Source organism: Periplaneta americana, chromosome 8 (assembly GCF_040183065.1).
Source record: "Periplaneta americana isolate PAMFEO1 chromosome 8, P.americana_PAMFEO1_priV1, whole genome shotgun sequence".
Taxonomy (NCBI): domain Eukaryota; kingdom Metazoa; phylum Arthropoda; class Insecta; order Blattodea; family Blattidae; genus Periplaneta; species Periplaneta americana.
Genome location: NC_091124.1, coordinates 134,974,464 through 134,998,580, shown reverse-complemented (window position 1 = coordinate 134,998,580; position 24,117 = coordinate 134,974,464). Strand labels below are relative to the sequence as shown.

The 24,117-nt window shown below is 35.5% G+C and overlaps 1 protein-coding gene across 2 annotated transcripts in view; it reads left to right on the top strand.

Annotated features, from left to right (window-relative positions):
* Atg2 (Autophagy-related 2) overlaps window positions 1-24,117 on the top strand; it is a 326,693-nt gene that overhangs the window by 139,302 nt on the left and 163,274 nt on the right. For both annotated transcript variants that reach the window (XM_069833677.1, XM_069833676.1), the window contains exons 16-21: window positions 4,591-4,774; window positions 4,873-4,973; window positions 7,405-7,607; window positions 7,902-8,055; window positions 18,208-18,380; window positions 21,808-21,980. In XM_069833677.1, coding sequence (XP_069689778.1) covers window positions 4,591-4,774; window positions 4,873-4,973; window positions 7,405-7,607; window positions 7,902-8,055; window positions 18,208-18,380; window positions 21,808-21,980 — 988 coding nt within the window. The remainder of the gene's footprint in view (window positions 1-4,590; window positions 4,775-4,872; window positions 4,974-7,404; window positions 7,608-7,901; window positions 8,056-18,207; window positions 18,381-21,807; window positions 21,981-24,117) is intronic.

Here is a 24,117-nt window from a genome sequence, read left to right as displayed (position 1 = left end):
TTCACGGCCTCCAGAATCTCCTCCTGTACTTCTGGAGTTGTAGATCTTGGTCGTCCCCTTCCCAAACTAGGAGAGTTAAATTTTCCGTACACGCACAGACGGTAATGGAGACATACAAATGTCTTCTGATCTGGACATTGTCGCTGTGGGTACCTCTCCTGGTACAAACGATGAGCCAGCGCAGCATTGCCGTCCGCCTTACCGTACATGAAGTGTATCTCTGCCAGCTCTTGATTTGAATACATGTCGCACAGTTTAACGCCTACACAACACTGAATGTAACCTTTGCCTCGGAATGAACTGTCAGAGTGCCCTCTTAATGTCTCCTTTGATGGCAACGACCTGCGGAAAGAAAAACGTTCCGGTGAATTTCAATGTTGTGAAGGCCATAACTCGGAAATAAAGCATTTATGGACACATGTTGTAATGAACTATTTTGATTGTCTACATGTGGGAAATACCTGAAATTATGCCCCGTATTTTTTAAACACTCTGTATACAGTCACGAAGCTTGAGTTTTGAGAATGCTAGAAACAATAGATTGTGCCGGTACTATTTCGCATTGTCTGTAATGAGGTGATATTAGCAGTGGTGAGCAACTATTTAATGTTTGCATATTTACTACGTATTGAGCTTCGTGACTGTATATACAGTAGCATGCAAATTAATCCGAACAACGTAATTACTTATGCAAAAACACTCAAACGGGATAAAAAAAGGATCTAAGACATACCTCAGTAATCTATGTGGCCTCCCATGTTCCTAATAATAGCTCTGAGACGATTTGGCATGGATTCCACTAATTTCCCATAAATTTTCTTCATTTCTTCATCGCGAAACCATACACCAATGAGGGCAGAAATCATCTTCCCCTTTGTAGAACAATCCATTTTTTGCATTCTTCTTTTGCAAATTGACCACAAGTTCTCAATGGGGTTGATGTCGGGTGAGTTGCCTGGCCAGGGGAGTACCTGAATATTCTTCTTGTTGAAGAATTCTGTAGTTTTTCGAGACGTATGGCATGGTGCCAGGTCTTGTTGGAACACACCTCTGCCATCCGGAAATGATTTTTGCAGCTGGGGTACGATTCTGGGTTTTTTTTTTTAAGTAGGTTATTTTACGACGCTTCTGGTTTCCAATAAGTGAATATATTTATCAGAATTCATCATTCCCTTGATAGGTATTAATGCTCCAGGCCCTTCGTGTGTAAAACAACCCCAAAACATTACTTTAGGGGGGTATTTGGGTGCTTGTTGGAGATGAGCTGCTGTTACTTTTTTGGATCCTTTCCATACGTAAGAAACATGGTGGCCGTGGACCTCGAAATGAGACTCATCGGAAAAAAGTACATTCTTCCAGTCATTCAGTGTCCAGTGTTGATGTAATTTTGCCCACATTAACCGTTTTTTGCACATAACAGGGGTTAGCAGTTGCTTCTTAATAGGCTTAAGAGCCCTTCATCCAGCTTCCAAGAGCCTACGCCGCACTGTTGTGACGTGAATATTTGCCCCAGTGGTAGCTATTAACTCGCGGGTTAAGTCGACAGCAGTTAGTCTAGGATTTAATTTACTTTTCCTGACAATTAAACGATCATCTGCAGGTGAAGTCTTCCTTTTCCGGTCACAGTTTCCTTTTTTCTGGGGTGTGATGGATCCAGTCTCCCTGTATTGTTTTATGATCGAAATAACAGTAGCCAAACCGATGTGACATTCTGCAGCAATTTGCCTCTGTGTCATAGAAGAATGCTCTGCTAATGTTATAATTTTAGACCGTTTTCGTGGAGTTGTATCCATTTGTGAAGACGACAGAATGTACACAGGATTGCAGTATTAAGTCTTCAACACAACTGAAATGCTTATAAGTACAAAACGACAGGCAGAATGTCACATATTATAAAAAAAATAATGACAGACCTTCAACAATGGAATTACACGTACTACAGATGTCAATTAAAGTGGTATGAGCAGCTGTGAGGTCAACAATGACAGAAAATGTAAAAATATGTCGTGTTCGGATTAATTTGCACGCTACTGTACCAGACTGTGATACTGGCTTCAGCTGCTCCATTACAAAGGGAGCAAAAACTTTAACAACTATAACTTCTGTTTTAGTTCTTTTACACAAACATTTTTTGTTAAATAATTTTTGCACCAGCACAGATGCACAGTCCACTGAGCAGGAACTTTTGTTATCGTTGAACAAACATGATATGTGAATATTTCTTCATTAACTGAATAGTTACACAGGAATATACCATATCTGATAATCTACCATAACAGATATATTCTGTAGGACCAAATATTAATCTTTACGTAGATTTTTCGCCCGGCAGTGCATATTACTGTGGAATCCCGGCCACCAAGTCACTCAATTGTGTGCGCTCCTTGTATATTGGCAGTTAATATAAATATCAATATACATGTCGAACTTGGAGTCAGGCCACAAAGGGAAAAACACTGGAGGAGGGGGATTCGATCCTGTGTTGTGGATCGAACTTTGGCGTAGCTCAATGATTAGAGTGCTTGGTATGTAGAACCAAGGATCCGGGTTTGATTCCCATTCCCAGAGCGAATTTTGCTCCTCTATTATCAATTATAATTTTGTATACAGGTCAAGGCCAGGTCGTGCCTAATAATAGCCCACAAATGATGGGTTATAATATGTTTGCAAGACTTGCATAACTAAGTTTATTAACAAATTCCACTAACACGTGTCATTAAAAATATCAACCTTGCCAGGAAGCAGACTTACATCATCTGGTTTCGAAATCTGAAATCTTACCCCTATGCTACAGCACCTCGTAGCACTTGCTGCATTGTAAATGGATCACAATCAAAGAATCAACCAGAACAAACATCACAGCATTGCCTTTGAATGCAATGAGTTTACTTGTGTGAACCCAACTTAAAAATTTTACATTTAAATTACCAAGTGTCGGCCCATTCTCTTTGAACCCAATTGTACTTTGCCTATGGTTCAACTCTAAAATCGGAAAGCAGACAGAACATTTAAGCATTCCCACTCTGATAGTTTATTTTAAAGCAGATCTCTCCTGCCAACGGGTCATCTTACAAATGATACAGAATCTCCTAAAAACGCAGTGTTGTGATGAACAAAAATGCTACGAACTTATGCATAAACTTAATAACAGTAATAATAATAATAATAATAATAATAATATCATCATCATCATCATCCTTCTACATGTTAGTTCTTGAACTGTTACACTCTGAAGAAAACACTGATGTTCTCAAACCATCTCTTCCTCGGACGACCCAAAGATCATTTGCAACATAGTTGACATTGCATCAGCTTAATAATAAAACGGTAATAAACTGTTATTTCTGAAAAATTACACAGTTTTTGTCCATTCCAGCTTTGTGCTCTTCTATTTTTCACTTTTTTTTGTTAACTACTTATGTCGTTTTGATTAAACAGTTAATCTTGATCAATAATATATTCAATACCTTGCTTTTAGCAGTACTGATAACTTTTCCATTGCTAGCAACTTCACTCTGTTAGTGAAGATTACATCTTAACCAAGTGAAATACTTTCAGGAACAGGAAATTGTATGTCCATTTACAGAAATACTCTGAAAAAGTATTGTAGAATAGACTTGTGGTATATACAAATAATTTTTCATTCAAAACACCTCGTTTAATTTTGAAGTAATTTGTGGTGTGTAATGTTTGATAGTTTTCACATTTTCGACTTATAATTTTCTGTCTGAACAATGTCAATTCTTCCACCACTTGGTTACCAAATACTGGTATTTCTCATTTCTTTCTCAGTATTGTTCCTGAGAATGTATTTCTTCAACTTCATACAGTATAAGAAATGTGTTCATAATCATAATGTGCATGGATATGATCTGAGAATCTGTGACACATATATGACAAAGCACTTAACATATTCAGGTCACATTATACCCAAAGTAGGATTAAGTTATGCTACTAATTTTTAAGGGACAAAGTGGGACTAGAGTTAGTAACAAAGAGGCGGTTAGTGCCCTGCTGTTGTTAGGGACAACAGGATCACTGTCTAAAAAAGGAACATTTCCGTTAAAATGGGACATATCATCACTCAAATCATTGAAAAAAAAAAATTATGTATATATCTGTAGTCTCGGGAAAAGTGACACAAGTCACTTTCCACAAACCTTTTTTGATAATTTATTGACAACTTACGGAACATCTGTTCGCTTGGAAAAAAATACATAGGTATTCCTCCCATTACAATAATTCATACAGAAAAAAATCAAATCGACATAAACCAGTGTAAGTTGTCAATAAATTATCAAAAAAAGGTTTGTGAAAACTGACTTATGTCACTTTTCCCAAGCACTGCAGATATCTTGGTGATAAATCAGTGTCTCAATGTATAACAAAATATAATTCCTGAATGTTTATTACATATAATGAAATCTGATTATTTTCCTCTGAGCCTTATTGTAAATACATTATGCTGTGGTCTTTAATTTAACACCTTAACATCAGATCCCTTTTTTCTTTGTGGCAGTGACATTTGTTCAGTGACTGAGTCAGTTTGATGTGTTCATTCTTTTTAAATAATTTAGTTTCATATTACAGGTTCCCTACTCCTGATTTGAGGCCTATTCATGACATGGACCGACCACCCTGGTGGAGACGTGCAGTTCGGAAAGATTTTCTCACATTTGAACTAAGTGATGTCTCATTCCATACTTTGTTTGAAAGTCGGGAACCTTGCAAGAGGTTTGAAATTCAATGTCGGGACATCACTGGACTGTTTCAGGTACAATAAATATTGCAGATAGCCAGAATATTTCTATTTTGAGAGCTTCAACTACAGTTCTAATTCTCTGTTTCTTCTCTCTTTTTTTTTTAATACAGGAAGCTGAGACAGAAGTTCTGGTCCCTTTTGTGAATGCATCAGCTGATGATAAAAATGGAAACTCATTACCAGATGGAGGAGAAGGTTTTGGTTGGCCTAGGTATTATTTTAATTCTTGTTTATTATATATACAAAAATGCCTTTTCCTCACAGTGACGAATATTTACATCATACATATTAGCTATTACATCTCAAATCGACCGAAATATAGAGAAAATTGACCTTACAATTTCTAAATATAATGAAACTTTTTTGTACGTAGAGAACTGTGATACAATGCTTGCTTTGTGCAAAGTTTGAGGCATCAGAACTTCATAGTGTTTAAATTAAAAATATTTAAATTTATCGTATTTTCATCAAATTTGCAACTTTAAACTGTTGTAGCTTCGAAACCCTTTCACCCAATGATCAAATTCATGGTTTATTTTGATGCTGAGAAATTAAAGTTTATATTGACATATAAACAGATTTTCTTACTTTTTATGGAAATGGAGAAATTTAGATTTTTTCTCATTAAGACACCTTTGCCTAGGAAAAATATTTTAAAAATATATATTTAGATTCCACATTGAAAGTACAAATAAACACATATTTTTTACTGATGGTATGTTGATCAAGTATTGAAAATATCAAATAAAGAAAATAAATAGTACGCACGTGAACTAACCAGCTGACTGTGAGACGGGAGCTAGCCGAGACAAGCAAGGCCAAGAGACAAACACGTGATGTTTCGTCTAGTAGCGCATAGCTGGGCTAGCTTTATCACAAGTTTTCATAAACACAGGAGTAAAATGACGCCCAATGCTCACTTATCATCATCTCTTGGCCAGTGCGTGTCGTACTGCGCCGTTCAAGTCTAGGCATGTGAAAATAATTTATTTAATACCCTCGAAACTTATTGCCGTACTACTAACCAAACAATGCCGAATTATCACCATTAAATCGAGAAAAATTCGTTCCGGCACCGGGAATCGAACCCGGGATCTCTCAGTCCAACTGAGCTATGCCGGGACACGATCCACGGTGCCGGTCGAACTCCTCTCATTGTACTGTTTTTACGGCCTACTACCTGCATTTAAACCTATGTAAGTCATGTATGCAGGAGCACATATTTAAATGGCTTTTTTTCAACAACACCAGGTTCGATTCCCGGTGCCGGAACGAATTTTTCTCGATTTAATGGTGATAATATTCAATGAGGATGGCGAGACATATAATGAATATGTAATGCCGAATTACTCTTAATAATGCAAGGTTTTTTCTCAATATTTTTTTTTACATTTTTACAAATGAGCAAAAAGCCTAAAAGTAAGTAAAATCAGATTAGCTGTCTCTCTGTACACAATAAAAATAAGAATTACTTCTTATCATAACCTACCAAATGTCAGCTTCAAAATGAGCTCTAGTTCAGTGTCCTACAGTAAATGGTTCCAGAGTTCTGAGTGCTGAAAGAGGCTTGTTTTTCTAAAATACGCTAAATTTGTCGCTCAACAATACGAAAACCGTTTGACTTTCGATAGTATATTTTTGCAAATGCACTCTCCTCAGTATAAAAAAAATGCGAGGTTTTTTACTGATCGATTTCATATGGAATAGCCCATAAACAAGGTGGTCATAATTAAAGTAACAGTGTTCAGCATGGCACAGCTCGGATTCTAATGATCGTAGGAGTGTGAAACCTCGCAGATATGCTAATTAACTAATGCGCTTGCGAATTATGCCAAAAAAATAGTTCCCAAGTCTTGTCTCCAGATGTAAATATGGCGCTGTAAGTAGTCAAAACGTGTAATTGTCTGTAACTCTGACGTCAGTATGTTTTTCCTCTTGCATTGCATTGTGTTAGTTCCCTGGTGCTTGGTGACGTGTTGAGTCCATTAGTGAAGTGAATGTTTGTTGAAAATTTAGAAGGTTGAACTTTTCCTTGTGAAACGCAATAGTTATTGAGAAGAGAGACCATGCACTGCTAGTGAAGTTGTTTTACCAGAATGGCAGCATGATGTGAGATTTGTGGGTTTTTGTACTACCTGTGTCGTAGATACAGAAAGATCCAATAATTTGAAGCTTTGTATTAGCTCCATTATCCGAAAACGGTAGGAAAGAGGAACCCTATATGTTACCAGGAAGTCTGATGCAACATTGATTCTACTTCTCTTCCCCACAATGTAAACTGAATACATAATTGAATGCAAGAGTATATCATCATCATCATAATCATCTCATCATCATCATCATCATCAAACAGTGAAGGATTTAGGCCTAGTGGCCGCAGTATCATTGTCAGCAAGAATACACGCACGCGCGCACACACACACACACACACACACACACACACACACACACACACACACACACACACACACACATATGCGCGTGCACTCTCACCCTCTCCCTCTCCCTCTCCCTCTCCCTCTCTCTCTCTCTCTCTCTCTCTCTCTCTCTCTCTCTCTCTCTCTATGTTAGCCTTCTCTGAATGTCCAATGATTTTACATATAGTAACACATTTATTAAATTTAGTTCTTTGTTTGTTTCAGAATTGTGATTCAGGTATATCCAGCTAGCAGTCAGGGCGATTTAGATGAAACTGGTGAAGTAGAATGTGATGACAAGATTCCTCAGACCTCAATTGAGACTTTGGAAAGTTCTGGTCATAAAGATCCTTCTCCATTTAGTTCAAAGAAAGTAATACATGAAAGTGACACTCCTCATGGCAAAACATCAAATCAAACAACTCAAGGTACAAAAATTGCTCGTGTTTTATACAAGAACTAAGTTTCCCAAGGAATCTTTTCATATTATTAACATAATTATATTCACTACTACAATCGATCATGGTTACTTGTTCAGTCTATTACAAAATTTAACTTCAGTCATTGTGAAATCATAAAAATAAAATTGTGTGCTCATGAGTCATAGAACACACAAAAATGTAGCTTAGGTCACAAGTAGTTCATATTAGCTACTGAAACAGTGAACTTTTTAAAATTATTAAATCACGTACCTTCTACTAATATTTACCTTTGAATTGCAGAAGGTGAAGAACTCATGATACCAGGAGACAAACAAGAAATGGCAGAGTTTATTGACTATGCCTCACGTAACAGTCGCATTCAGTTGGAAATAAATCTACCTTGTGCTAGTATGCAGCTTACTTCCAAACATTTGTATGAATTGATTTACAATAGGTAGGTAACATCTTTTTAAATAATGCAGCAAACCCACAAACAAGTTTGCTTGTGTTAAGTATGGTATGCGCCAAAACAAACTATACTGAAATTATTGCTCAGCTTTTCTGCATGTTGCCGAGCAACAAAGTATTTAATAATTTTCCATAGTATTTAGACTTTCCATAAATGTAATGCTTGGCTAGGTGCTGCAGTTATGGTTCTAAAAACAGAGGGAAAAGTCTTTATTTTTTAGTTTTATTTCTGGTCATAGAGACTTGTTCATGCAAATGGTCCAAGTTTGAAATAAATTTCAGATGGCGTTTGTAAAATATTTTACAAGCCACCACTGAGTAACAAGGTTATGATATCATTAATTTTAAGCGTAGTCGCCACATCCAGTAGACAATCTCAGTTTTTTCTCCACCTATGCAAAGCCTTCATGGAACAGGTATTCCATTCTGAAAATTGGAAAACAATATTCTCTGAGGATATTCCTGGAAAAGTACACTAAAGAGGAGGTGTCATCAGAAAAAAACATATTTAAACATATACTATTAAGATGCTCTGAATAAAATTCATGTTGAAGTTGGTAGGAAGAAAATTTGAATATCAATATGTTAAACGACCAACCCTATAGGATGCTATCTGCTATCTAGGGAATGTCATTATTGGATCTTTGGAACCCACAAAAAGTGAGTCTTCTACAAACCTTTTGACATCAGAACAATTAGAGAAAGCAAATAGCTTGCCAATAGCATCGTTATTTACAAATTTTCTACTTATACTTTGGCCAGAACGTATTCATCACAACGATGTCCTGCTCTTCATCAATGATGCTGCTCCCTATATGAAGAAGGCTGCTAAAATTTTGAAAGTACTCTTCCCAAATATTTTCATCTCACTTGCCTTTCTCGTGGGATATATAGAATTGCTGAAGAGGTAAAGATGTTATACAAGAAATAGGCAAGTTGATTTCAAACACAAAGAAGATCGTCTTGAAATGTCCCTCTTGAACCCATATCTGTCAAGAAATGGTGCCTAGATTTTCTCTACCTTCATAGCCATTATTGGCCACATGGAGGACCTGGATATCAGCTGCTGTGTGCAGTGCTAACAATATTGAAAACATCCATGAGGTAATTGAAGCTCTACAAGAAAATGATGCTGCTTCAATTTGTGAGGTGAAGAAACTCCTGTGTTATTCACAACTAAGAAATGATCTTGCGTTCATATCAGCACATTACAGCATGTTACCAGAGACAATTACAAAGTTGGAAAAAAGGGGAGGAACTCTAGTGGCTTCCATCCAGTTATTTCAAGAATTAGTAAGGCCGTTGATGAAAGTGTCAGGAGAAAAGGAGGTAGCTATTGCAAACAAGTGTAATCATGTAGTAGGTGCCAGTGAGGATTCACAAACAATTAAACAAATCTCTGACATACTTAAAGATGGAATTTCTGTTATTAATATGAATGCAGCAACTATCGCGTGTTTTATGTCTGCTCTAATAGGGATATCCTGAACTAGCACCGACAGCTAACGCACATGTACTTTGAGGGATGCGCTTTGAGTGTGCATTTATTTTTCAGTATATAAACATTGAGGATTTACATAGCGTATTAGTATATTAAATACTCTTAAAAGCAACTCAAAATGCCAAATTTTTGTTGTGTTCTTATATGTTAAAAACCAGGGAAAGCTTTGTGCCCTCAATCAGGTCCCAAAAGATTCAGTAAATATGCTTTCAACCTTAGAGAATAACTAATTTAATTGCGCCTCAATTGTGCTAGTATTAAACAAAAGAACTATTTCAAGTAAGGAATTGCTGGCTACAGTTTCATTTAGGAAGAGGGCAGAGAAAACTGTAATAAAAACATATGCAACCTCAACAGCAAGTTATGTTAGCTTAGATTATATTCAGTACTTGTAGGAGTTTCCAAAGTTTATGTCTGCATTTTACAATGGGACAATATAGGCCTACAGTAAACTCTCTATTAGCTGGGATGTTTATTATCCAGGACGATTCATAGTGAAAAAATATATAGGACTGTAAATAATATAGTCTATGTATAAAATAAGAAAGTAGGGGAACCTTGACCCCAAAAGTCCATTTCGTGAACAATGCCTTTAATGTAGACTAATTGTTAAAACTATGTTTTAACTTCAAATTTTCAAAATCACCCTACTTAACCTCCTGAGTCCTGAGAGTATAGTATGCTATACTATTCTTCATACATGATTATGATTAAGGCTAGGATTTGTATATAATTACATGTTTTTTTTCCCTTTGCATATACATAACTAAAAATGATAAATGTTCACGAATTAGAACTTTACTCACCATATATGAAAATTTATCATTACATTTTTTACATATTTGATAATAATTATATATTTTACATATTTTTACCTTCTTTTATATAAAACTACATATTCTGTCTCTTAATTAAAATAAAAATATCGTAAGAGCAATATGATTTAAACAGTCTGTATGACAATATTTGTTCACATTAGAAACTCTGGTACCTGACACTGAAAGGGATTTTTCAAGCTATTCAAAAGCTGCTGAGAAACGGTCAGGGAAGAATTCTATTCACTCAGTACCGTAAATAAGGATAGCTACACTGCTGGTTTTCCAGCATTCCAAGAAATTGTAAAGGGACTGGCGGAGAAAAGGGTATGGGAATTTACCTCACACCCTGCTTTCCTTCTTCACAGTTTGCATTACTGTAGAAAGGTCATCCACCCTATTTTATTTTAGTTGTCCACTGAGTGCCTGAGGCACTCCTTTTCTATCTGTTGTTTGGAAGGGCGTTACTATCTTTCCTCCCACCCCGCAAAGAAAAAGTGCACCTCACAAAATTTATTCTTAAATTTGTACATTAGTATTGGTTTGGCAACCACAGCGTTTCATTGCATTTCACAAGTGATGGCTCCTGTAGCATCAAAATTATCATCGAAGTTAAAATCGTGGGTTAAAATAGACGATTAGTTCACTACTGACGATGATGTGGTCCTGTGCCAGGCTTGTAATAAGAAGATAGGATGTTCAATGAAATCCCAACTTGAGCAACATGTCTGCAGTGCCCTGCATACTAAGAATAAAGTACTGCAAACATCTAAAAAGCAAGTGCTTCTGTCTCAAATGCAATAGTCTTCAAATGGAAGGAATTAATTCTTCCATGACGTGTGTAGTGGTATGGTTGCCGCAAATATCCCATGGTACAAACTCCAGGTACCTAAATATCGCGCATTTTTAGAGAAGTATTGCAGGAGGCAGATACCTAACGATTCTACGCTCCAAAAAAACTACCTGCATTTGTGTTACGAGGAAGCGCTTGCATATGTGCGACGTTATATAGGCAGTAACTATATATGGATTGCCATCGATAAAACTACCGATATAAAAGGACTCTATGTTGCCAACCTTGTGATTGGTAAGCTGGATGGGGAAATATCCCCCACATCATTTCTGATTTCTTCGAAAGTGTTGGAACACACAAATCATGCAACAGTGGCTCATTTTGTGAATGATGGACATAAAGTGTTGTGGCCTGAAGGCGTTCAAGAAGATAAAGTTCTTGTTCTTTATTCTGGTGCTGCTGCTGCGTACATGCTAAAAGCAGGAACTGCTTTATGTGTTCTATCAAAATATGATCCATTTCACCTGTCTCGCCCATGGACTGCAATGTGTCGCCGAATAAGTGCGAAATAACTATCCACAAGTGAACAGCATTATTTCAAACACCAAGAAAGTGTTCGTTAAAGCCCCCCAACGTGTGTTGTGCTATAGGGAACAATTGCCAAATATGAAATTGTCCCCTGAACCTGTCCTGACTAGGTGGAGTACGTGGATCGGGGCTGCCTGCTTTTATAGTGAACATTATAAAGAAGTGAAATCTGTGATAGATTTGTTTCCAGGGAAATCGGCAGTTTCAGTGAGAGAGGCCCAAAGTGCCTTCAGTGATTCTAAAGTACAGTGCAATTTTGGATTCATTGCTGACAGCATTATAAAATTAGAAACTCATGGGATGCCTTTGAAGACATCACAGGACATTGTGGAAGATGTGAAGTCAAAGTTAAGTGCTGTTGAAGGGATTGTTGGAATAGGAGTAATGAAGAACTTTGTGTCTGTTATGGGAAGAAACCCTGGCTTCTCGACATTGACTGCAGTGTGCAAGACCCTCAGTGGGGAAGAAGAGAATCCTCCAGACGACATCTCTCCTGAAGGTCATTTTCTGCGTACAAGAACATCCTCTCTGACCGACGGCATTCCATGACAATGGAAAGCTTGGAGATGTATCTGATAGTTCATTGCACTTCGAAATGAAGTAAGTAGATTGAGTTCTATAAAATAATGTTTATTGGACAGATAGCTTAAACAGTGACTATGAAAATAATTGTGTAACGTCTATTATATATTCGCATTTTGCATACAGAATAATGGTGTTTATTAAATTTTACATATAATATCGACATGTTTAATTAATTATTATATCACACTTTATTTTGCAAAAATATAATTAATGAAATGAAGGGTGCTTGAAGTAACTTAATGTTTAATGTAAAATTTATATAAAAATTGAATTTTAATGTACTTTAATATTACATATTTTAAGAAATTGTTGAGTAATATTACATATTTAACTACTTATTTCACCTAATATTGTTACATAAATATTGTAACTTTTATACAAAACAATAATGTAATTTTATTGTTTCAACAATAGTCACTTTCTATAATTTAGTTTAAATACTCCCGTCAACAATGGAATTTCCACTCCAAACAGCAACACAGTATTCATTACTGCACTCCACAGACGACAATGACAATTCACTTGGATTATTGCGAACAACAATGTACTGCTAATCTTAATTAATGTTCACAAAGCACTATTTACAAAACAGAACTGTCAGTTCTCAATTCACAGTTCATTTGCCTTGGCTAGTTCTTTTAGCTCAGCCACTCAAGTTCACAGTATCTCGAACCCAAGACCTTCAGAGACAGTCCACTGAACTTCGAACTCAGGTCCCCCAACTGCGGTCCACTGCACTCGAACTCAGGACTTCGGCGACAGTCCACTGGACACTCACACAGCTGCGGACACACTCAAGTCAAACTCCGGTCTCGAAGCTGGCTTCACTGCTACACACTGCTTGCTGTCCAAAAACTAGCAACGACTGAAACTGCAACTAACAAACTAACTAACTAACTAGCTAACTGCTCAAGTTCACTCGCGTGTCGTATTTATAACTAAACCATAGTTTCTGGAAAGTACGATGCTGGAAATTTCTACAGATGCCCAGAAGATGGTGCTTCTCGATTTCTCTGGATTTCTCCCCTCTCCCTTCGTCACAGCACATGCCCCAGGAAGCAAATGCGCGCGCAACTTCATTTGCCTCGCCGAGCCACCGCCAACCTTACCCTCCTTCTGCCGGTTGTGAGATTGTATTCCGGCTGTCACAAAATGTACATATTTTGCATGTTGATATTACAGAAAAATCCTAGCCTTAATTATGGTATAAGATGTATGTGTGAGGACCCAAGATATAGTACCTGCATTTGTGCCCTAACTAACCTGCAGCATTTTCCTCATGTCTGTGGCTTTTTTTCTTTTTTTAAGTATAGACTTATATTAAACTTAAAAATTAAACAACAAATGTCTGAGGACTCGGGAGGATATTCAAAACTGCATGTCCTTAACCTACAAAACCCACGAATAATCATGATACTACGATTCACAGTCACTTTTTCTACAAAGATAATGTATAAAGACAGAATGTCTACGTTTTTTAGTCCAATACCAAAATATCTAATAGCAAATATCTACACAAATAATGTCTAGTCGTTTATTTATCAACATAATGTCTACATGTTTTATGATCCACACTTCAATTCTCTTCTTCTATAACATTCTCAGTATACAGCTTCACTCTGTATGACAACACACTAAGGTACATATGTATATCATGGTTTTCCTTATAATATGTATTGTAGTTCTCCATCTGTTGAAGGTTCATGGTATAGGTTTTTTTGATAGAATGTTTTATTCTTCTATGTCCAGCTAGTGGCTGAGTAATTAATGAATCATTGTCTCGTTGGTTTTCTGTATCGTCTTGATGAGTCCATATTGAAACATGGTGAGATATAATCAGTACCTAGAATTTACTATGCCAACCCTCAACTGTATTTGTAGTTCTATGCAAGTCTTTCTTGAACTTGGTTATGTACGTTCCATGTCAGTGGTGCAAATAAGGGTCGAACTGCATGCCGCCTTCGATGAGCTGGTCTACCTCTAATATAATTGTAATCTATAGATTCTGCCACTTCAGTTACTTCTTCTGAGGTGGTAGCATAGATGTCGTCATAGACTTCAATGACGTCATCAAGGGGGACAAACAGCAGTGCCATTAAGAGTCGCACTTCATTTCTTACAATGTTATTGTTAAGATAATAATCTCTTAAACCAACACTGATAACTTTGCGCCAGATATTTTGGCACAGGTGGAATAAGCATCACTTTACAGCTGTATATGGAAAAACTAGATGCTGCATTTCAAAATCTATTAAGATTAAACTAAGATTTTATTTGCTTTGCTGGATTCCAACGTTCGAAGCTTCATTACCACAAATTTACTTAGAGATATCCAAAAGAAATTGTTAATATCCATGTGTATGATATAATAATAGAAAAAAACAATTTCCATAGTTACAATTGAAAATTGTAGACCAAATATCTCAATATCATCTACAAGTTTATTGTAGACAAAAAACTGTAGGTTATATTTCAAGTGGACTAACTTTATATGTAGGCATATTTGTTTATAGACATGTGTGCCCGTAGACATTTTGTCCGTAGACGAAGTGACTTGGAAGCAATACTACTGCAATCATCCTATTAAAAATTGCATTTGATCTTTCTGCAACTAGAGAAAAAATAGGAGGAATTCAAGCACGATAGTCCCTTCCATATAAAAAACATATTGGTGGTTGCATATCCTGTTTTTCGTGTACAGTACTTACAATACTAATGATTAAAGAGGCAATATTCACCTTCGATAAAGTGTCTTTTTTTTTTTTTTTTTTCATTCATACACCTCGTTCACAAAGTTCTCGTTTAGATTCTTAAACATTCCACTTACTCGTATCTATATTCTGCATACTACAGATTTCCTCATCCATCTCTTAAAGGAAGTCAGTCAGTATGATACAAGTTTATGCTATTATTTATTGTAAATTAAATTACATTGTGAGGTAAGAAAATATTGAATTGTATTAAATTGTACTAGGTTATACAAATTAATTATGAATATAATTTTGACATAACAGAAAACCAACATATGGGAGAAAGTAATCGACTGTAGCATATGACATAATACAGCCCTACAACATGTGCCGCAAGGAATGCTCCTGCAAACCAACGGTAAAACTTTGCATAAGATATCCCTATGATATCAGTGGAAGTGAAGAGATAATTTTCTATTATGGTACCAAAAACATTCTCTCAGACAGAAGACTAAAGATAATTAAGAAAATATCTGGTGGTTATGTGCAATCAAGACAACAATGGAAAGTAGTGTTGATTTTTTAGTGTTAATATCGTTATGATGATCAATAAAACTAAAAATCAAAGTTTTCAATGTATAAAATATTAATTTTATTTTGCCTCTTTTTTTCATTTTTATTGCCTATTTCTCACATTTAAAATGCCTTTTTGGCTGTTTTTTTTTCTTTTCAAAATAAATGCCTGAACTTCCGAGCTCTAGCAATTAGCAACTGAATCAGTGTTATCATTTCAAAAGAAATGGAAAGAATCTTGAGACTAGTAATTACATGTCATTTCAAACAAAAGAAACAATCTACATTAATGTCATCCTTAATCCTTTTCCTTTCAAAGAAACAAAAATATAACATGTAAATGTGAATTTTGAATGTGGGGACTGAAAAATGTAATGTACAAATCGTCGCTGCACCTCCAAAATCCGGCTTTGTGTTTTTAAAAAGATTTTGCAAGAGAAAGAAAAAATCATTGTCACTTTTAATTCCCTTGATTTTCAAATTTACTTTGGATATAACTTCATCATTATCTTGTAGTGATTGAAATTATACCCAAAGCTGCTTTCAAAATCAAGGGAATTAAAAGTGCAATGCCTTTTTCTTTCTTCTGCAAAATCTTTTTAAAAACTTGTAGCGGATTTTGTAGGTGCAGCAACAAAATGTGAAAACCTGTAACTGAGATAGATCTTAATGGAGAAAAGTGAGTGCCTTAAAAATTAGCATAAAAGTACAAAAAGGATAGAAGTGAATAATGCATAAGTGAGGTTCTGCTGTAGACCTGGGCATTATTAACTTAATTGAGGTATACAGACTACTCTTTAACTCCTACTCTACATTCTCTGCTGAGACAGTTATGTATCGAACCAATACGAGCAGACCTGAAAGTAAGCATTGCTGAGTGATGGATTGTGTAAGGCAGGCATCTCAAGGCCAACGCATAAAAGTTGTTACACAGAGCAGATGTAGATAGCGTAGTCAGCTGAAGAGATAAGCGCAGTACACGAAGATAGCCGATCGCTGATTCATGTTAGAAGCATGAGCGAGCTAAGTTGTAACTGTTGCGGGAGAAATTCCACAAAGCTGCACTTTTGAGTTGTTCTGTCACAATAGACGGTTGTTTTCGGAAGGAATAAAATTTCGTAACTAGTTTGCAATAATAATAATAATAAATTTATTTTCTAATTATACACCAATGAGTATAAAGAAGACATCTGAAGCATGAAGAATGATACATATTACGTAATTATTTAAGCACAAGGAACTGGCCACCCTACCCCATTATCTCCTGGTCTAGTTGCCTCATATGTGGTGCTTTCTTGGTATCACTTGTCTTTGGACAGGAAGTTGACTAAACAAGAACAATACTTCATTTCTAATAAATGGCTTTTGGTATCTCTCTTTCTTTTTAAGTTTATATTATTTTTTAATAAAATAAAATTCAATTAAATAATAATAATAATAATAATAATAATAAAGTTACAATTAAACTTGTTGGTTGTTAAAGTATGTATTCTTATGATACGTCAATATTAATATATTAATTACAATAATAGTTAAATAATGTTTCGTAATGTTTTAAATAACTAAAAATAACCGAAATATCTTAGAAATTCACAAACAGTTATTTTAAATTAGAACTATTCAAATTTTAAATCTGTTGTTGTTGTTGTTTGCTAATGCCAGGCGTTTGACAATAAAGTCATTTGACCTCTTGCACTCCAATATTTTTCAAAGATATTATCATGACCAGCCACTGAAGCACAGATTTTGAGGTGTTCCGAATCCATTTCTTGGTTTGAGTTGCACAATGGAGAGTTAGGGGACTGATATATTCCAATTCTATGCAGGTGTTTGGCCAAACAATCATGGCCTGTTGCCAATCTAAATGCAGCTACAGACGATTTTCGTGGTAAATCGGGAATTAACTGTGGATTTTGATGCAGAGAGTTCCATTTTTTCCCATGGGATTGGGATTGTGTTATCAAATTTTAAATCTGGTCTCAAATTCTTTTCTCAAGTCCTTCAGTACTTCATTATATTTGTTACACTGGTCTGGATTCAAATTAGATAACAATTTTAGATTAGTAAAGCGGTAACAGTTATCCACTGAAATTTGCAATTCGCAGTTGCAGATGTCTATTAAAATGCTGCGGTCAATGACGTCATCCGGAGATACACGAACTTCTCCCGCATCTTGTTCCACTCTTACATTAAAAAAGACAGAGAGGAGGAAGTGCTCCGAGAAGGCCCTATTGAGACGTCTGGTGTAAGGGATGCATCATAGCTTTTGGCTCTCACTGCTCTCCTAAAATCCACCACTGATGCACAGTGCTTTACTATGTGTTCGTTTCTAAAGCAGTGAAGTGGAAAGGACATGGGCAGAGTTATCTCTTTTCCTTCTTCCCTCCCCTATATTCCCAGGGCTGTTCTACTGTATTAGTATGAATGCACCTACAGTGAATATTCACAATATTGTTAATGTCATTTCTTTTACTCTTCATAATACCTGTGTTATGTATTAATTTATATACTTTTGTAAAAAAAAAATTAGGCGTTATATTGTGGAAAAAAGAAACTCGCATATAATGCAAATTATTATAATATTTCTTCCTAGAATCAACACAGACATGTTTCTCTGGGAGCCAGCGGCACCAAAACCGAAAACAGTTTCATCTGCTGATCTGTATTGTTCAAGAGGTCAGGCTGGAGTGGACCTTGCATCTACACTACTTCAGGACTCACCATATCCGACTGCTTTCAGCATGTGCAAGTCCGGTATCCAGTATGGTAAGTTTCAGTGACATGCTGTGGATGTGCAGACAGGGGAAGCAGCGAATTTTCTTAAATGTAATATATCTTCTAACAGATTATTTCCAGACAGCCTAATCAACTGCACTGCAAATATCCAAATGCACAATAAAATATATAGCTTAAATGTTTTATTTGTGGCTGTACTTACAAATGAACATATTCTTCGCCTAGTTTTCCTTGTTGGTAATTACTTATAGTGGAAGTCCATCCATTTGTCATCCCTTTGTAGCAAAAACTGCACAGATCTTTCGGAAACATATCACATCTCTTAATTTCTTCCAGCAGTGCAGATTCAATAGAAATAATAGCAAAATTGGAAAGTCTCTTTTCTACTTCATATTCCTCGAATATGTCTTCATTTTCTTTAATAAAGAGAAAGACTGTTGAACTGAGGTGGTGGACACGGGAATGGTACATATTAAAAAAACAATACAAGATAGCTGATAGCTGTAGAAAACACTAGGACATGTCTGATGATGAGAGTATTTGAAATAATTAATTTGAGATTTTGTTCTCAAACTCTCTGCTGTTGTAGTAGGCCTACAATGACCTCATTTTTCAGCATGGCATTTCAAATCTGCTACCATTAATCAATCTTCTTAATGTATCCAGCTGTTTGCTGACAACATAAAAGTTTTGCTACTCTTACTTGTCTGTGGTGTAATAATCATGATGAAGATCTGGAACACATTCTTCTATACTGTCCATCCATAAACCACAAAACAAGTAAATTAAAATCATCAGTACCAGTTGCAGGAGACACAGCCCTGCAGTATTTATTGACTACACCCCAACTCTGGCTACTAGCAACAGGGATCTATAATGAACACTGATCAAAATACCCCTCATTTCTCGTGAAAAACAACAAGTGAATAGACTACAGTGGACTATAGTGGATTTTATGTTGTCCAAATTTAGATGTTTATTTTTTGGAGGACTGTAAATTCCGTATATGGTCAATTTTTTTGTTCATTTTCCATAGTGTGATTTCCACTATTTCTGATGTATCTGTATCATTCATTTCTTTTACTATTTTAAACTTGGACATTATATCGTCGCCTGAATGCAAGAACTAGGTAACTTGATTTTTCATATTTTGTGACATTGCCTATTTACTTATTTATTGCACTAAGGAATATGTCTCGTTTTCTTTTACCTATTTGTTATATTGGAGAATAGATGTCGCTGGTATCGTTTGATCAGTTACCTAGATCCTCGATTACATTTTGTGTGATTTTTGCTATGCTATGAAAGAGGTAACTAAAAAACGCAAATTTCGAGTTACCTAGTTCTTGCATTCACTCGATGATATTATTCTTCATTGCAACAAGGATTCAACTTGCCACCTGTCTATTTTTATGTAATGCATGAATGGTATAGTTTGTTATATTGAAATATTTTATATTTTCAGTAGTTATGTTTGCCTCATTCACAATTGAACCCTTGCCCGGAAAAACAATGTATCTAACAATTTGTTATTTTTGAGAAATGTGAGAAAATGTGTTAATGGTAAACTTTCCACTTTGTTATTGTATTTATATAAACATATGTGAATACTGTAGAAGATACGTTCATTAAGTACCCCTAAGCTATCATATTCATTGTTGTAAGAGATTGTTTGTGTCCACATCAATGGAAAAACAATGTATATGCATAATGTTGATACATTGTATTTCCATAAAGCACTTTTCTTCTTGTATTATGGATGTGAATTAATTTTTTATGTGAAGTTAGATGCCACTGAATATAAAAAGATACTAAAAATAAATTTGTCTCAAAATTAGTCACATTTTATTCATGGCGTGGAAGATATGCAATACAAGGTATGAAAAAAGAAGGAAAGAATGCCAATACAGTACTACTATACAGGCACAATATCAATAGTAAAATGGTCTACCATTGTGGAGTAACAGCATGCCTGGCCGTGGAATGAGCGGACTTGGGTTCAAATCCTGGTTGGTCAAATTACCTGGTTGAGGTTATTCCAGGGTTTTCTCTGAACCCATTAAGAGCAAATGCTGGGTAACTTTCGACACTGGACTCATTTCGCTGGAATTATTACCTTCATTTCACTCAGACGGTAGATAACCATAGCAGTTGATGAAGCATCATAAAATAAACCACAGTAAAAACAGTAAAATGCTCAGTGTTTTAGACGTCATTGTTGATCCTGTGTGCCATCACAATTAGCAGCAACTAAGACTCTGTAAAAGTCAGCATGCTCAGGTTTCAGATACCGACACGTGTGCAGAAGATCACGTAATTTCTGAGGTTTGATTGAAAGAACCATGCAAAACCATGAAATTATGAGGATACTTACAGTTTTATTAATGACTTGTACATAGTAGACATTGTAGAACTCCCTTTTAGTATTACAATTTGTCTTTGTGACTTCATTTTATTTCATTCATTTGTGAATGTGACCTTAACTTACGTATTTTCTGTTTAATATATTCTTGTGATTTATTATTGTCAAGTTCAGTACCATTAATACCATTTCCTCCTCCCTCCCCTTTTTGTGGTAGTCCGCTGGCTCAACTTTCCATAAATATTCCTTCGACTCCATAACAAAAATAATCATTTTTGTGATATCTTATGTTTATTGTGCTTTCTTGGTCGTATGTATATAATCTATGAAATATGACATATGACGTTTGTAATTACTGAAAACACTTGTTATTGAAAATAAAATAATACCTTAGAACGTATATGTAATCACAGTAGTCCTGATCAGACTGCTTCCATTAATGTTTAAGGTGTAGCCTATGTGAGAATGATGCATTATAACTTTTTTTTTATATTTCCCTAAAGACTTGGTAAATTTGTTATATAAAAACTTTCCTGAGTTGATTGAAACTGTGATGGCAATTTATTTGTACCATAGTTAATAGCTAGTTTCGGAAATTGCTTTTACAACAAATTTACCAGATATTTAATGATGAAAGTATTAAAAGAGTGTAGTCAAGATTTATATTTTAATTTTCTGTTAGATATGAGCCGTTGAGAACAGAAGTGGTGTAAGTCAAAAATGAGTAATGAGGGTTAAAGTAAACATTCTGTAAAACTCAGCGCAAAGTAGCAATTAATATTCAATTTATTTAAACTATTAGTAGCCAGTGGATAGCACGAAGGACATATTAATTGCTACTTTGCGCTGTATTTTACAGAATTTTTACTTTAAACCTCATTACCCAATTTTGACTTACACCACTTCTGCTCTAAACGGCTCATATATAGACCACAGTATTAGGACATAAACTGTGCATTTATTTAGCTACATATTATATGTATTGAGAAGTGAAATAGGCAGCAGTATTAACTTTTTTAAAAAAAGCATGATATGAGTATAATTGCTGTTGTGCCTAAATGCCGTTCAGAACTGATATATAGCATTATATTTCAGAGTCTGATTCTGATTCAGAAGACACAGATGGTGTGTATTACTCTGTTTATGAACATCGTCAACGACACAAACGAAAACAACAACTTGAAGGCAGTAATCAGCAGGGACAAAGTACAATGACTGTGACACTTACAGTGAATCAAGGTGTAGTCAGCCTGTATGCACCTGTCAGGGTGAGTGAAAGTGCTACATACTATCATATTTCAGCTGTTGAGATGACACTACATGTAATGAAATAGGCACATTTCTTAGAATTTTACGAATATTTGCTTTAAGTGTACTTACTTACAAATGAGAACCCAGAGGTTCATTGCCCTCCCTCATATAAGCCTGCCATTGGTTCCTATCCTGAGCAAGATTAATCCAGTACCTAACGTCATGTCCCAACTCCCTCAAATTCATTTTAATACTATCCTTCCATCTACATCTAAAGGTCTTTTCCCCTCAGGTCTCCCATCTAACACTCTATAAGTTACGCATTTCTGGATTCATCCATATGTGCTCGTCCACACCTGTGGAGTAACGGTCAGCGCATCTGGCTGCGAAACCAGGTGGCCCGGGTTCGAATCCCGGTCGAGGCAAGTTACCTGGTTGAGGTTTTTTCAGGGGTTTTCCCTCAAACCAATATGAGCAAATGCTGGGTAACTTTTGGCGCTGGACCCCGGACTCATTTCACCGGCATCATCACCTTCATATCATTCAGGCGCTAAATAACCTAGATGTTGATACAGCGTCATAAAATAACCCAATAAAATAAAAAATAAAAATCCATATGTGCTACATGCCCTGCCCATCTCAAACATCTAGATTTAATGTTTCTTACAATGTGTGCAGTTCTGCATTATGTAACTGTCTCCATTCTCCTGTAACTTCATTCCCGTTAGCTTGCTAAGCACGTTATTCTCAAACACCCTTAGCCTCTGTTCTTCTCTCAAAGTGAGAGTCCAAGTTTCACAGCCATACAGAACATAACTGTTTTATAAATTCCAATTTTATTTTTTTTAAGCAGACTAGATGATAAAAGCTTCTCAACCGAATAATAGCAGACATTTCCCATATTTATTCCACATTTAATTTCCTCTTGAGTGTCATTTATATTTGTTACTATTCCAAGATATATAAAATTTCCTACATCTTAAATGGATAAATTTCCAATTTTTTATATTTCTATTTCGTACAATTTTCTGGTCACGAGACATAATCATATACTTGTCTACAGAAAAGAAGATCCCCCTACTTTCATTCATTATTCTGGTTCTGGTACAAATCCAGACTTATTACTAGTAACATCAGATATCCATCACGAAACCAAGAAAAAAATAATTGAAGACCCTGGATCTGGCCATAGAGACATCATTGCTTCTATCCATCTCCACCAAAACCGAAGAAAAGAACCCTACAATAAGAAAAGAACATGGAACTTTAAGAAAGCGAATTGGAAACTATTTACAACAGAACTCGACGAACACCTCAAGCTCAACACACCACTAATGGAAAATAGAAACTCAGATAGATTGAACAAATATTTCTGTGAATCTCTTCTTAAAATTGCAAAAAAGCACATTCCACGAGGCAAACCAAAAAAATACACCCCATTCTGGACAGAAAACCTGAATTTATTGAAACAAAATAGAGATAAAGCAAGAACCAAAGCAGAACATAGCAAAACACCAGAAGATACTCAAGATTGGAGGAAGAAGACTGCCATTCTTAAAAAAGCAATCATAACAGCAAAAAAGAACAGTTTCAATAAATTTATTGAAAATATTAATTACAGAACCGATAACGCTAAAACATATAAATTTCTGAAGAATATTTCCAATACACAGGAAAATACTAGCCAACCTATTATTCATAATAACAAAACACTAACAGATGGTAGGGATATAGCAAACACATTTAATAAACACTACTCAAACTCTCACAGATTACATCCCAATATCAAAAAGCTGACAAATTTATCAAAAGAGAATTACATAAAAATAATAAAAACAATATTACTAGTACAAAACCTGAAATATTTCATCAAAATTTTACTTCCTAAGAATTAACTCTAGCTATACAAAATTTAAAAACCAAGAAATCTCCTGACCCTGACAACATTCATTCCGAATTTTTTAAACATCTGGGGGAAAAAGCCAAGTCTGTACTTTTATCCATTTTCAATTTATCATGGAACACCTCAATTCCTGCAGCTTGGAAAAAAGCAATCATTGTACCAATTCACAAAAAAGGGAAATCTGCTCATGATGTTAATAGTTATCGACCAATAGCACTATTAAGCATGATAGCAAAAACCATGGAGTCCAA